Source organism: Dryobates pubescens, chromosome 19 (genome assembly GCF_014839835.1).
Source record: "Dryobates pubescens isolate bDryPub1 chromosome 19, bDryPub1.pri, whole genome shotgun sequence".
In the NCBI taxonomy this organism is placed as follows: domain Eukaryota; kingdom Metazoa; phylum Chordata; class Aves; order Piciformes; family Picidae; genus Dryobates; species Dryobates pubescens.
The window spans coordinates 16861637-16873410 of record NC_071630.1 but is presented as its reverse complement, the minus strand read 5'-3'; the positions used below and the strand labels follow the sequence as shown (position 1 = coordinate 16873410).

Here is an 11774-nt window from a genome sequence, read left to right as displayed (position 1 = left end):
CGAAGGGATGATTTGGGGTGAGGGGCAAGGGAAGAATATAAATCATCATTATCCCAAACACACAGGACCTGTTGTTGTCTTCCTTCTCTTCCCTTTCCTCTCCAACCTCCATGGCTACAGAGACTCTGGAGGAGGATGGGGAAAATGTCAAGAGAGTGGCTCTGTGTTAGTGATTTGATGCACTGCTAATGGCAATCAGGGCAACACATATCCCTGTGACCTCGGAGCCACCTCGTGATGGCTGAGCTACCTCACTGGAGCAGGAAATGACTAACGTTCCCATGGCTGGCTGGCCTTGGGCAGCACCCTTCAGTGCAGGAGGGGCTAGGTGAGGCAAAAAATGGACTTAGAACAGGGAGCATATTTCTTACTGCAAACTACCAATAGCAAACATTTGCTTTAACTTCAGAGTAACTATTATGTAGGTTTTCCTATTAAAAAAACACTCAACAAGCTATCGAAACCCCAGATTGTGTGAGAAGTAGGACATGGAGGTGTGGGAAGGTATGAGTGTGTTGTCTTCCACTTCCCTTTCAGCAGTGGTTAGACTATTTTCAGAATCATCTGTTTTGTAGCTGGAAGTATGGGTAGCCCCACTGTAACTGAGGTAATGGAGGAGGGACTTGACTTGTGGGGTTATTCACATAGCAAGTGCTTTTTTTGTTTGTTTGCTTGGGGTTTTTAACCTGTTTTATCATGCAAGAAGGAGCAGTGGAAACAAGTGATACCACACTGGTTTTTCCTGCCTTAGCTCTGGCACAAAATGGCCTTGTGGGGTGCATGTGTCTGCAACTAATGTTTGGGAAAGCAGGTGTGCATTCAGAATTGGGAGGTTTGCTCCCAAGACCATACATCCCCTCCCTGAGACCAGTATTAGCTCCAAGAGGGATAGAATGGGACAGGTCGAGGTACTCTTCAGCTGTCACAGTACGGTATGTCCCGAGCAAGTACTTATACCTGCATAAGAGCAGGTTTAGATCAACCAGTTTCCTTTACTGCAGGCATACAATCATACTGGTAAAAAGCACAGCTGTAATGGAAGGGCTGTCTCTGCCTTCAAGGGCTTCCATTGCTGCAAACTGAACTGCCGCAGTGTAGACAGGGGTGTTGCAAAGTCAGGCCAGAAAGTTTGAAAATTCAGTGTAAAAATTTAATGTAGCAATCCAAAGTGAAGAGTGGTAAGGAGGTTACTTGTAACCTGAGGTTGCATTAAGAGCATCTTACCTGTGCATGCATTTGCTGCTCAGCCTCACCTGAGTGCAGATGTCTGCAGCTTCACTGCTTCCCTGTTGACTCTCCTCTTTTCAGAGCGAGCTGGAGATGGTGGACCATCTTGCAAATACTGAGATCAACAGCCAGCGCATCGCTGCTGTGGAAAACTGCTTTGGGGCTTCTGGACAGCCTCTAGCTGTGCCAGGCAGGGTCCTTCTAGGAGAAGGGATTTTAACCAAAGAATGCCGCAAGAAACCAAAGCCTCGCATATTCTTCCTTTTCAATGACATCCTTGTCTACGGCAGCATAGTCATCAACAAAAGGAAGTACAATTCCCAGCACATCATTCCCCTTGAAGATGTCACTTTGGAGACGCTGCCAGACACCTTGCAGATGAAGAACCGCTGGATGATTAAAACCTCCAAGAAGTCTTTTGTGGTTTCTGCTGCCTCCCTCACAGAGAGGAAGGAGTGGATCAGCCATCTGGAGGAGTGCATCAGGCACCTGCTGACGAAGACGGGCCGGCAGCCCTCCACAGAGCACGCGGCTCCCTGGATCCCAGACAAGGCGACGGACATCTGCATGCGCTGCACACAGACCAAGTTCTCCACGCTCACCCGAAGGCACCACTGCCGCAAGTGCGGCTTTGTTGTCTGCGCAGACTGCTCCAGGCAGAGGTTCCTGATGCCCCGCCTGTCTCCCAAGCCCCTGAGGGTCTGCAACCTGTGCTACAGGCAGCTGCTGGCAGAACAGAAGAAAGAGGCAGAGGCAGATCGTAGGCAGCCAGAGCCAATCTGCTCTGCTATCCCAGGCTACGAACCTTCCAGCGGTGATGACAGCGACAAGTCTGATGATGACAAAACTGACCAGTGGCCAGCAGACACAGAGTTTTATACCTCAGAAGTATCTTGGTCATCTTTCCATAGCTGACCTCCTTGGGAATCAGTGCCATTTAGACATTGGGAAGCCAACTTCTGGCCTCCTGTGCATGTCTTTACTAATGTTTTCTCTGAAGGCTGTGCTTAGGAAGGTAGATTTTGTTCCCTGTGTGTGATGTCTGCATGGGGAGCAGAGATGGGGCTACCCCTCTGAAAGTGTGTCTCATACAACAGGAGCACAGAAAGCAACAGCTCAATGAAAAGCACAGACTGGGACAGAGATCTGTTTAACAGCCTTGGCCAAACGAGTTCACCCTTTGGTGCCTTAGTCTTCCTGTCTGCAAAAAGAGAGCAGTACTAATTTCTTTTCTCAAATGCTTTGAAGTGGCTCTTGGGAGAAAAGAAGCAAGAAATCTTGAATTTAAACATACAAGTCTGCTGGCAGTGTGTTCACCTGTCATGGCATGGGGCACTCTGGATGCTGCAGGAGCATCAGAAGTGCAAGTGTGCCAGCCTGAGGAGATAGTCTTCCAACTCTGCATGGTAAGGTTGGCACAGACTTCCATTTCTACACCTAAGTGTCTCAAGATTGGAAACACAATGCTCTGAATGCAAGGAGCTCATATGATGCTTGTTGTGAGCAGCTTTAGCAAAGCACTGGAGCATCCATCTCTCTCACATGGGAATGGTTTTGGTGGTACTGGGCCAGGAGGGAGGAAGGAGACAGGGGAGGTATGGGTAAAATTACACAGAGTGAGATATGAAGGGAGAGACTCAGTTGACTAAACTAAGTGCAGAGGCCTGTATCTCAAAACCAGGCCATTCCGCCAGATTACCAGCAACTTGATGAACTCAAGCCTGTTGGGTAAAAGGATAGCCCAGGGAAAACTTGTTAAAAGTCTTGGAAAATCCAGGAAAATACCCCAAATTTTGATCCTATTAAGTAGAGCACTTCAACTTCCACTTCTCCTGAGCCAGAGGTATTGAATGCTCAGTTGTGAGGTCTCCTCTTGTCTGTGACTCTCACGAGTCCAAAGTTAAGGTCCTTTATATACTTCCAGGTTTGGAGCCCAAGACTTTAAAGTTGATCTCAAATTAACTGTAAAGTTCAAATTAAGTGAGAATGTTTACTAGTGTTTATTCAAGTATTCTATCATGATATAGCAGAGGAGTATATATACTGAAAACCAGACAACAGCAATTGTTTTGCAGCACACATTTCTACAAACTCTGTTATTACTTATAGTATATTGTGTATTTTATACTCTGGAAAAGGAACATGGCTGGGAGTACACTGCCAATGTTACAAAGGAATAGGTTGTCCAGGGAGGTGGTTGAGGCTCCGTCCCTGGAGGTGTTTAAGACCAGGCTGATCTAGTGTGGGGTGTCCCTGCCTGTGGCAGGGGGGTTGGAACTAGATGATCCTTGTGGTCCCTTCCAACCGTGACTGATACTACTATGATACTACTATGACCTGTTCCAAACAGTACACTGCCTGCCAGATGGACAGACTTGGGTTTTTTAAATTCAGTTCAAAGTAATCATTCTTACTGTCTTTTGTAAACTGCCACTATTGCAATGAGTTTGTATGGCTTGAGTGTGTGTGAATAAAGATATGGCCGGCAGGAAGAAGCCAGGAAAATGTGACAGTGAAGCATGTTGTTATTTAACAGGAGTCTTAAGCAAGAGCTGAGATTCAGGCCCAGATGGCCAGCGTGAGTTGTGACTCCTCAGCTGTGAGGTGAATGCTCTGGGTTTGTATTTGCTGCTTGAAGCTAAGTGAGCAAAAAAAGTGCCAAATCTGATGCTTCCTTTCTGAGTTTTTCCAAGTCTTTTGTAATCCTCTGCAGTAGTCTGTATTAACTGAAATAGTGTTTTTCCAGTGGGGGCACAACTTACAGTAGGTCAACAAACCTTATGACCTAAACAGATGTTTCGGAGTATTAAAGCAGTAAGTACACGAAGGTCTGTTTTTTCCATCCCTGTCCAAGCATAGTTTAACTCTGCACAGCAGTGATTGTATAATGGCTCCCAGCCACCAAAAGGGTGTGCATTCTATGCTAGCAGAAAATTACCTTAAAAATAAACAGCCACTAGAATGATTCACAAGCCAAAAATAGCCCAGCTGCTGAATCTGCATCCATAGCTGATATTCCAGTTCCCTGCTTCTGAGGTTAAACTCAGTTTCTTCCTAGTAACTGGCTCCAGAAATGTATTCCAGTTTTGAACTTAGCCCTTGGTTCTCTTAGAAATCAGATATTCGTTATCTTATGTGTCCAAAGAGCTTAGTATTATCAGCCCCAAAAGAACTGTGGTCTGGTTTTATCCAGTAATGAAGGACAGGCATGCCTTTGTGTTGAGAAAGAGCTTCTCTTAATCACAGCACCAAAGGAAAACACCAAACCCAAACAAACTCCACCAAAACCAACTCTGCCTTTTTTGTGTATACTGTGGCCTTTCTGGAAATACACCCTCCAGAAACTGGGACATCCCCTTTCCTTACAGGAAGTGGGAATGGTGAAGAATGAAGAATGGAAAAGCTGCAACACTTCTGAGAACTGCCAGTAAGGGCAACTCTTACCACATATGTACCCTGCTATTTTGAAACATGGTTGGTTGGAGCTGAGGAGGTGCACACGAGCATTTTGCACTTCCAGAGGCTTCTTACTTGCACACTGCCTTGTGCATGTTCCAGTGCCTTCTCCCAGAGCATTCCGATTGCCAGCCAGGTGCTGGTGCTGCTCCTAACCCTGTGCAGCTGTGCAGACATCCTCAGAGGGTGTTGTGCCACAGCTGCTGCTGAGTGGGAAGACCTGGAAAGGCCTGAGCTGCCTCAGGTTGGGAAGACCTGGAAAGGCCTGAGCTGCCTCAGGTTGGGAAGACCTGGAAAGGCCTGAGCTGCCTCAGGCTGGAGAACACATCACATGTGGAAGCTACATGTAACTTAGTAACTCGTAAACTGTTAATACATACAGTTAAAGGAGCCTGCCCAGGAAAATAAGGGGAAATTAAGCAAAGCTTCTCCTCCCCTTCCTGTAGTTTTATTAGCCAGGCTAGGGAGCTCAGTGCTGGGATTAGAGCCTGGAGCTCTTGGCTTCTGGCCTGCTGAACACACGGAGTTTAGATCATGGGCTGTGCCTTGTTTTTCATCGTGATTTTGCCTCCGGTGCATTGATGGGGCATTTCCTGATGATAGGGGGTTTTAATTTTTTGAGCTAAATAAATGTCTTACCAGGGATTCATTAAGTTTTCAAACCCATAAGACTAGGAGGAGCAGTAGCTTCAATGCTCACTTCACATAAACATCTGCAGGCTGGGGATTTTGTGGAGTCATATCCTGAAAGCCTCCCAAACATGATGTGTGGAGATCAGTTGCCAGAAGGAACTCAGCCTCTGCCTGAAGGTGTCACAGTCTAACAGGTACAGCACCGTGCAGTGCTGGCACACCAGCCGTGGCACTGCTCAACCCTGGGGTGTGCTGGTTTAGGAAACTGGACTGGCTGAAAAATGCTGCTTCTGCTCCCTTGAGCAGAAACTGGAGCCCAGGCATGTTTAGAAAAATGCCCTCAGGAAAATGGTTCCTCAGCTGGGCACACAGAAGCCAGAGGATGGTCTCTGTAGCTGTCAGGAGCAAAAAAAAAAATGAAACAAAACATGGAACAGGGAAATCAAAACCTGAATGTTAGCATCATGCCTGTTGAAACTGCTTGGAATTCTGTAGCAAAGAGACAGGAAAATAGAGGTAAGGGGAATGCAATGAGGCAATCCTCTTCTGCTCTCCAAAGTTGGTAGGAAGATGAGGAAGAGGATGGCACTGCTGTAGCAGCCAGTCACAAAGCCAAAGGAAAGGTGATGGGGAGATTTGCTCTGTGAATGAAAAGGAAGGACAAAGTGTTTCTAAGAAACACGCTCCACCATCCCAAGGCACAGGCAAGGCACACCATCAACTCTGCAGGATGGTGCTCACTCAGCACTGCAGGAGTGTTCAGAGGCAGCAGGGTAAAGCCAGCCAGCTTCTCAGTCAGAGTCTTGCCCCTGGTTACTCAAACACTCCACTTTTATTCAAGCAGAAGTTCTGGCCCTGCCAAAGTCCACAGCCTCTTCTGACTCACTAATGCTGCAAGGCAGTTTCTTGTGTTCCTTAGCCTGGGATTTTTGGTCAGGATGAGGAACTGAGGAGCACAGATGGTCTCAGCTACTGCTGAGCTTTAAAGCCATTGTGTCCCATAAAAAAACACAGGCTTCTGTTTCTGTCATTTTGTCTTTCAGGCCATAGACTCTCAAGAAAAGAGTTGACAGGCAGGTGTTACACTACTGTCACTTTGACAGTGGACACCATACAGCAAAACAGCTCCAGGAAACCATGAAGACCTGAGCATTGGAAATGCTCTCCACAGCACCTGGAGTAGGATGCTGCACTTCAGGGAAGGACAGGCTGCTCAACACGGTGTAAAGCACTGTGGCAGCAACACACAAGTCTGCTTTATGTATGCATATCATAGCAGGCAAAATCCCAGTGCCTTGCATGTGAATGGGAAAGAGCCTCTTCTGCCTGTGCACTTGTTCATAAAATCTCCAAACAGACACAGCTGTCAGTGTTGCTGTCCTGAGACAGCAGCTGGAGGAGATGAGGCAGATTGGGAGCCACTGTTGAGTGCTGATGAACAGCAAAAGAGGCCCTCTGAAATTCGCATTTGACTTCATTTCCAGTAGACTGGAAATGCAAACAAACCATTAGCAGGTTTTCCCCAAAGCTCTTGAGAAGTTACCAGCCAAGAGCCCCAGTTTGCTATTGTAGGAAGGACAGAGAAGGGAGGAAAAGAGGCACATAAGTTGCTTTGTGTTCACAGAGTGTTCTCTTGCATGGTCAAACCCCACTGGCACACAGCATTTGCTGCCAGCAGTGATGCTGCCGCCTGTAATCTTGCTCCCTGCCATCATCCTGCTGCCCAGGCTGCCCCAAGCAGAAAGGGAAAGCTGTGCTCCCATGAGCTTTGTCCAGCCTCTCCTTGTATGTCCTAAACAGTGTGCTCTGGTGAGAACCTTAGAAAACATGGACATGAGAAGGGAAAAGCATTAACTCAAGGCCAGACAGGCTTCTCTTCCTCTCACAGACAGCAAGAAGAGAAAAAGGCACGGCTGTCTATTGTCAGAGGAGTTAAAGATAAGGTAAAACCAGACCCTTAGTGGTTTCCTATACAAAGACATTTCCAGAGGCACCAGAGGGAGGAGTGTAACACCACAGCCTCTCTGCAGATTTGTTCCACTCTGGTCAAGGCCTGCAGGAGTCATGGCACCTAACACAGGTCACATCTGCATGAGCCCTCAGCCTGTGACAAGGGCAGCAGGGGCCAGAGTGTGTGCTGGGGGAACCTATCAGCAGCCTGCCCGGGCTGCACATCACCTCTGTGCAGCACACAGGCTCCGCTTTGTGCCAGTGCTGCAGGGTGAGCTCTGTACCTTGGAGCACACACGAGAGCAATGCTTATGGGGACACCCCTTACAGTCATCCTCAAGTGGTTGGAATGCTTCAGGAACCCTGGTGGAGCCAGCAACCCAACCCACAAACCAGAGCCACCAGCACCCAGGTCACAACTACCTGGTATCTATCAAAGTCACAGAGACACTTGATGAGTGTTTGTTCAGCAGTAAGTTTCAGGGAAACCACCCTGAGCCTCCAGCTCCTTCCAAACAATGGCCTTGAGCACCCTTGTTTACTGACCAGCCTCTAGAAGCCAGGCTGCCCAACAAAGGGTCACTTTGCACGGCTGCCTCAATCCAAAGGTCTTTCATACCTTCCCAAAAGACTGCAAGCCCTGTGCAGCCCAACCCTGCTCTCCAGAAGCAGTCCTGGAGCAAGCACTCTGGTACAGTCTCTCTATGGTGGTGGCCACAGAAGTGAGAGAGCTGCCCAAGCATTTTTCCCCTGCACAGCTAAGGCAGGAGGGAGCTTCACAGCACTCTTAGGGCTGTATCCTCAGCGAGGAGAGGCAGGTTTTCCCTGGCTTGGCAGCGTCAGGCTGCTCTACCCCCACACTTCTAATTCAGCTGACTTTACTGAATCACCCCGGCAGAGCTGAGGGAGGAGCAACACGGTACGTTAACCCTGCAAGGGCTTCCGCAGCAGAGTTTGCTGCTGCAGTTCATGCAGGGGAAATGTCTTACCCTCAAAACCTCAGCAGAGACAGGCTGGTGGTGTCAGTCACACCTGTCCTGTGGCCAGAGGAGAACTTACACCACAGGATATCAGGCTGCAGCCACATTTTTTCTACTATTGCCAAGGCAGATAGAACACATACAACATCTGTAAGTCAGCAGGCTGAGTGAGCCCCTGTGTCTGTGCTAGTTTCCAACAAGCCCTTGGGATGTCACAGGCTGCAGCCACCTGTTTGCAAGGAAACATCCTTAACGAGGAGAGGTCCCCCAAAATCCACTGGTAAAGATCTGTGGTGGTAATGTGGGGAGACTGCCTCACTTTGCTGTCTCAAGACTTAAGCAGTACAGGTAGGTTACCCTCATATAAAGAGGCCTCTGCAGAACTTCAGCTCTCAAGTTCAAAGCAGCTCTCTGCCCCATCACATTTTGGGCAGATCACTGCTGCTGGGAAGGTCCTCACTGCCTGCTGTCAACATCAGTCAGCTAAAGGCATCTCAGAATTGTTCTGCTTTTACTGTTCTTTGTGCTCTCTGGAGTCAGTGGGTCAACACATGGAAGCATCTTCCACTGCAGAAGGATCTCCCCAAAATCCTCTAGAAAAGGCCTCCAGATAATGAGAACCATAGCAACTAATTAACCATAGCTGAAATTTCAAGCACTTACACAAACAGGACTCAATCTCCTAAATAAAACACAATGATACTGAAAATTTAACTAGAGGCATAACAGTGATTTCTTATTCACTTCTAGTGCAGGGTGATTCAAAATTACATAGCAAGTTACTGTCAGGACAATCCAGTGATCCAATATTATCCTTACAAAAAACCTCAACCCAACCCAAAACAGAAACAGAAGAAAAAAAAAACCCAAACCACCAAACAACAAACAAACAAAACCAAGGAAATAAAATCAAATATCAAAAGTCAAAATACTACTTAGATCTGTCTATATTTATAATTAGTACTGATAACCAGTAATTGCTATGTTGAAGAATTACAACTGTCAGACTACATTTCTTTACACTGTGCACAGCCTGCTCTGGAAAGGGTTATTTACTACACATCAACTTTGCATTTAGCTCTTTGGAGAAGTAAGTTTTCAGCAGTTCTGTGAATATCTGCCGGAGACGAGCATTTCCCATTACAAGAGGAATCAGACCAACAGCATCAGTGTAGTTTAAGGTCCTAAGAATAGCCATGGCTGCATCATAGAGTTTCTGCTGCTCAGCTGGAGGCAATTCCATTAGAATTTGAGGGACTGGCCTGAAGTGTCCTGCAGTCATCCAGGCACCAAGAAATCCACCTAATGCTCCTCCTAGAAAAGAGAAATGTTAGTCTTTACCTGCTAAATACCTGAACTTTTATTCACAGCCTTCATCAGCAATGTTCCCACCTTTATTAGAAATCACTGCAGAGCTGTGCTTGTGTCTGCTTTAATCTGGTTTATATGTGATGCTCAAAGCACCAGGAAGGATTTGTAAAGCTGTTTACACCCACAGCAATCACAAAGCAACTCCTGACACAATCAAAGGCAATAGCTTCAAGCTAGCAACCAGAAACAAATCAACCCTCCACAGGGCACTGGTCTCTCAAGGATAAGCTCTACTCTTCAGTGAAACCATGCCTAAGGAAAACACCCAACTAACAATTTCATTCTCTGCCATTAACACAATCTCTTCCTAGATTCTCAGAGTGATCCCATTTGCCACACAGGACCAAAGTCAGATAGGTTGCTATCAAACCCTAGAAGGAAATACTGACACCCCCCTCCTCTTTTCTAAAATGACAATGTATAAATGGCATCTTGTTCAAGCCCAGACACACGAAATCTCAACAATCTTCAACCCACACCTACTACATAGATTTCCCAGTTTCTCCACTCAGGGAGTTAACAACACTTCATGTTCCTAAAACTGAAGAGACTTACCTACAGCAATGCCAACTGGACCTGCCAATATCCCCCCAGTAAAGGCTGATGCACCTGCCACCAGTGCTCCTTGACCACAGTCTATGACAGCAGCCTTCATGCCCTTCACCTCAGCGAGCTGGGAGAACAGGTCCATCACATGCTGAACCTTGATGGGCATTTTGGTGAGTTAAGATGCTGGAAAAGAGGTTTAAGTTATCTTTTGAATGCTGCAGTGAAAACTGAATGGAGCTGAATGTGCCTGTGAGTCTGAACTGGGAGAGGCACAGCTAATATAGGCACAATCAGTTTTGCTTTCTCTTTAACTTCTGGGAAAAGCACTCCTATTTCCGAGCAGCCAACAGTCACTGAATCTAGTGTTGGTGAGAGAAGGCCCAGCTTTCCCTCCCCCACAAAGAAGCAAAAATAAGATTCCAACTGCACTAAAACTTAAAGTTGCATTCTACTAATGAAATTCGTTTAGACCTATCTTTGTCTTCAAAATATTCAGCCAGAGTGTTCAGCACTGTCCCTGTCTTAAAGGCACAGCCTCAAATGGTCACAATCTGCAAACAAAACAACAGAGTAGACCAGAAAAAAAATTTATGACAAATTCAGAAGACAAAACAGGGAGTGTTCAGCATCGTGCTCAGCTCTGGGAAAAAGACAAAGCAAAGCCTCATTCTACCACAATCAGCAGATTACAACTGACAGATCTGTCAGGTATTTTCTCCTTGACCAAAGTCCTGCTGCAAATCACTTGCTGTTTTCACATCTCAGTTCTTCTCCCCATTTTGTTACATGCTCGATAAACCTTTCTTGCTGGTTTCTGAAGGCAAGAGGCTGCCTGAGGAAGAGAACAGACTTCAGGAGTCAGAGGAGACCCAGGACTGTGAATGAACCGGGAGCTCTGGAAACAGGGCCTCAGAAACGTCGGCACACATGTATGACAGTCAGGACTCTGAGCAGACAGGTGAGATGAGTCTCATGCATATAAGGAGGCAGCAAGATAAGACACAGTGAGAAGGCTCAGTGTGGGCCAAATAGTGGGTCCTGAGAATGATCACTCCAAGACTAAACCTTTTCCATCTCATTCACTTGTTGCTGCTGCCTGTCTAAGCCCACACACTTCTGCAGAAGCCAACAGAGTGTGGCTACATAATGCTGCTGCTGCAACTACCGCTGACAAAAAGGGCAGCAGGGAGGTCACAGGCTGCAGCCACCTTTTTGCAAGAAAACAGCCTTAATGAGGAGAGGTCCCCCAAAATCCACTGGTAAAGAGCTGCAGTATTAATGTGGGGAGGATGACAAAAGGAGACTGCCTCACTTTGCTGTCTCAAGACTTAAGCAGTACATGTAGGTTACCTTCATAAAAAGGGGTCTGTGATGCAGCTGATGTAGCTCCTGAGCAAGGGCAGCTCCTCACAGCATCCCTTTCTGGAGCAGCAGCACTGCAAGGAGCTTGGTAATCACCAGGTAAGCATCCTTCACATCACTGACATGTCCTCTTTCTCCTCAGGAACATACAATGGCTAATGCCCAGCACATGGCAGTGGCACAGATGGTATTCTAAAGGGTATGTTTGTTGGTTCAGGTCTTACAAGTTACAGACAGACTGGTAAA

At 46.9% G+C, this 11774-nt stretch overlaps 2 protein-coding genes across 2 annotated transcripts; one reads left to right on the top strand and one right to left on the bottom strand.

The window, feature by feature from the left end:
* The first annotated feature begins 1315 nt into the window (after positions 1-1315).
* Positions 1316-3399, top strand: PLEKHF1 (pleckstrin homology and FYVE domain containing 1). The gene has a single exon (XM_009908924.2). It carries the CDS (start codon positions 1321-1323, stop codon positions 2140-2142), a length of 822 nt encoding a protein of 273 aa, XP_009907226.1. The 5' UTR covers positions 1316-1320; the 3' UTR covers positions 2143-3399.
* A 5895-nt stretch (positions 3400-9294) lies between these two features.
* On the bottom strand, positions 9295-10332 carry LOC104307850 (protein C19orf12 homolog). Its single transcript, XM_009908947.1, has 2 exons — positions 10173-10332; positions 9295-9560 (listed from the first exon to the last, which is right to left on the bottom strand). Exons 1-2 carry the CDS (start codon positions 10330-10332, stop codon positions 9295-9297), a joined length of 426 nt encoding a protein of 141 aa, XP_009907249.1.
* Positions 10333-11774: the final 1442 nt, after the last annotated feature.

Coding starts and splice junctions, on each gene's coding strand:
- PLEKHF1 (XM_009908924.2), top strand. CDS start 1,321: ATGGTGGACCATCTTGCAAATACTGAGATCAACAGCCAGCGCATCGCT.
- LOC104307850 (XM_009908947.1), bottom strand. CDS start 10,332: ATGCCCATCAAGGTTCAGCATGTGATGGACCTGTTCTCCCAGCTCGCT. Junction 9,561..10,172: donor TCCAGTTGGCATTGCTGTAG/GTAAGTCTCTTC, acceptor TCTCTTTTCTAG/GAGGAGCATTAGGTGGATTT.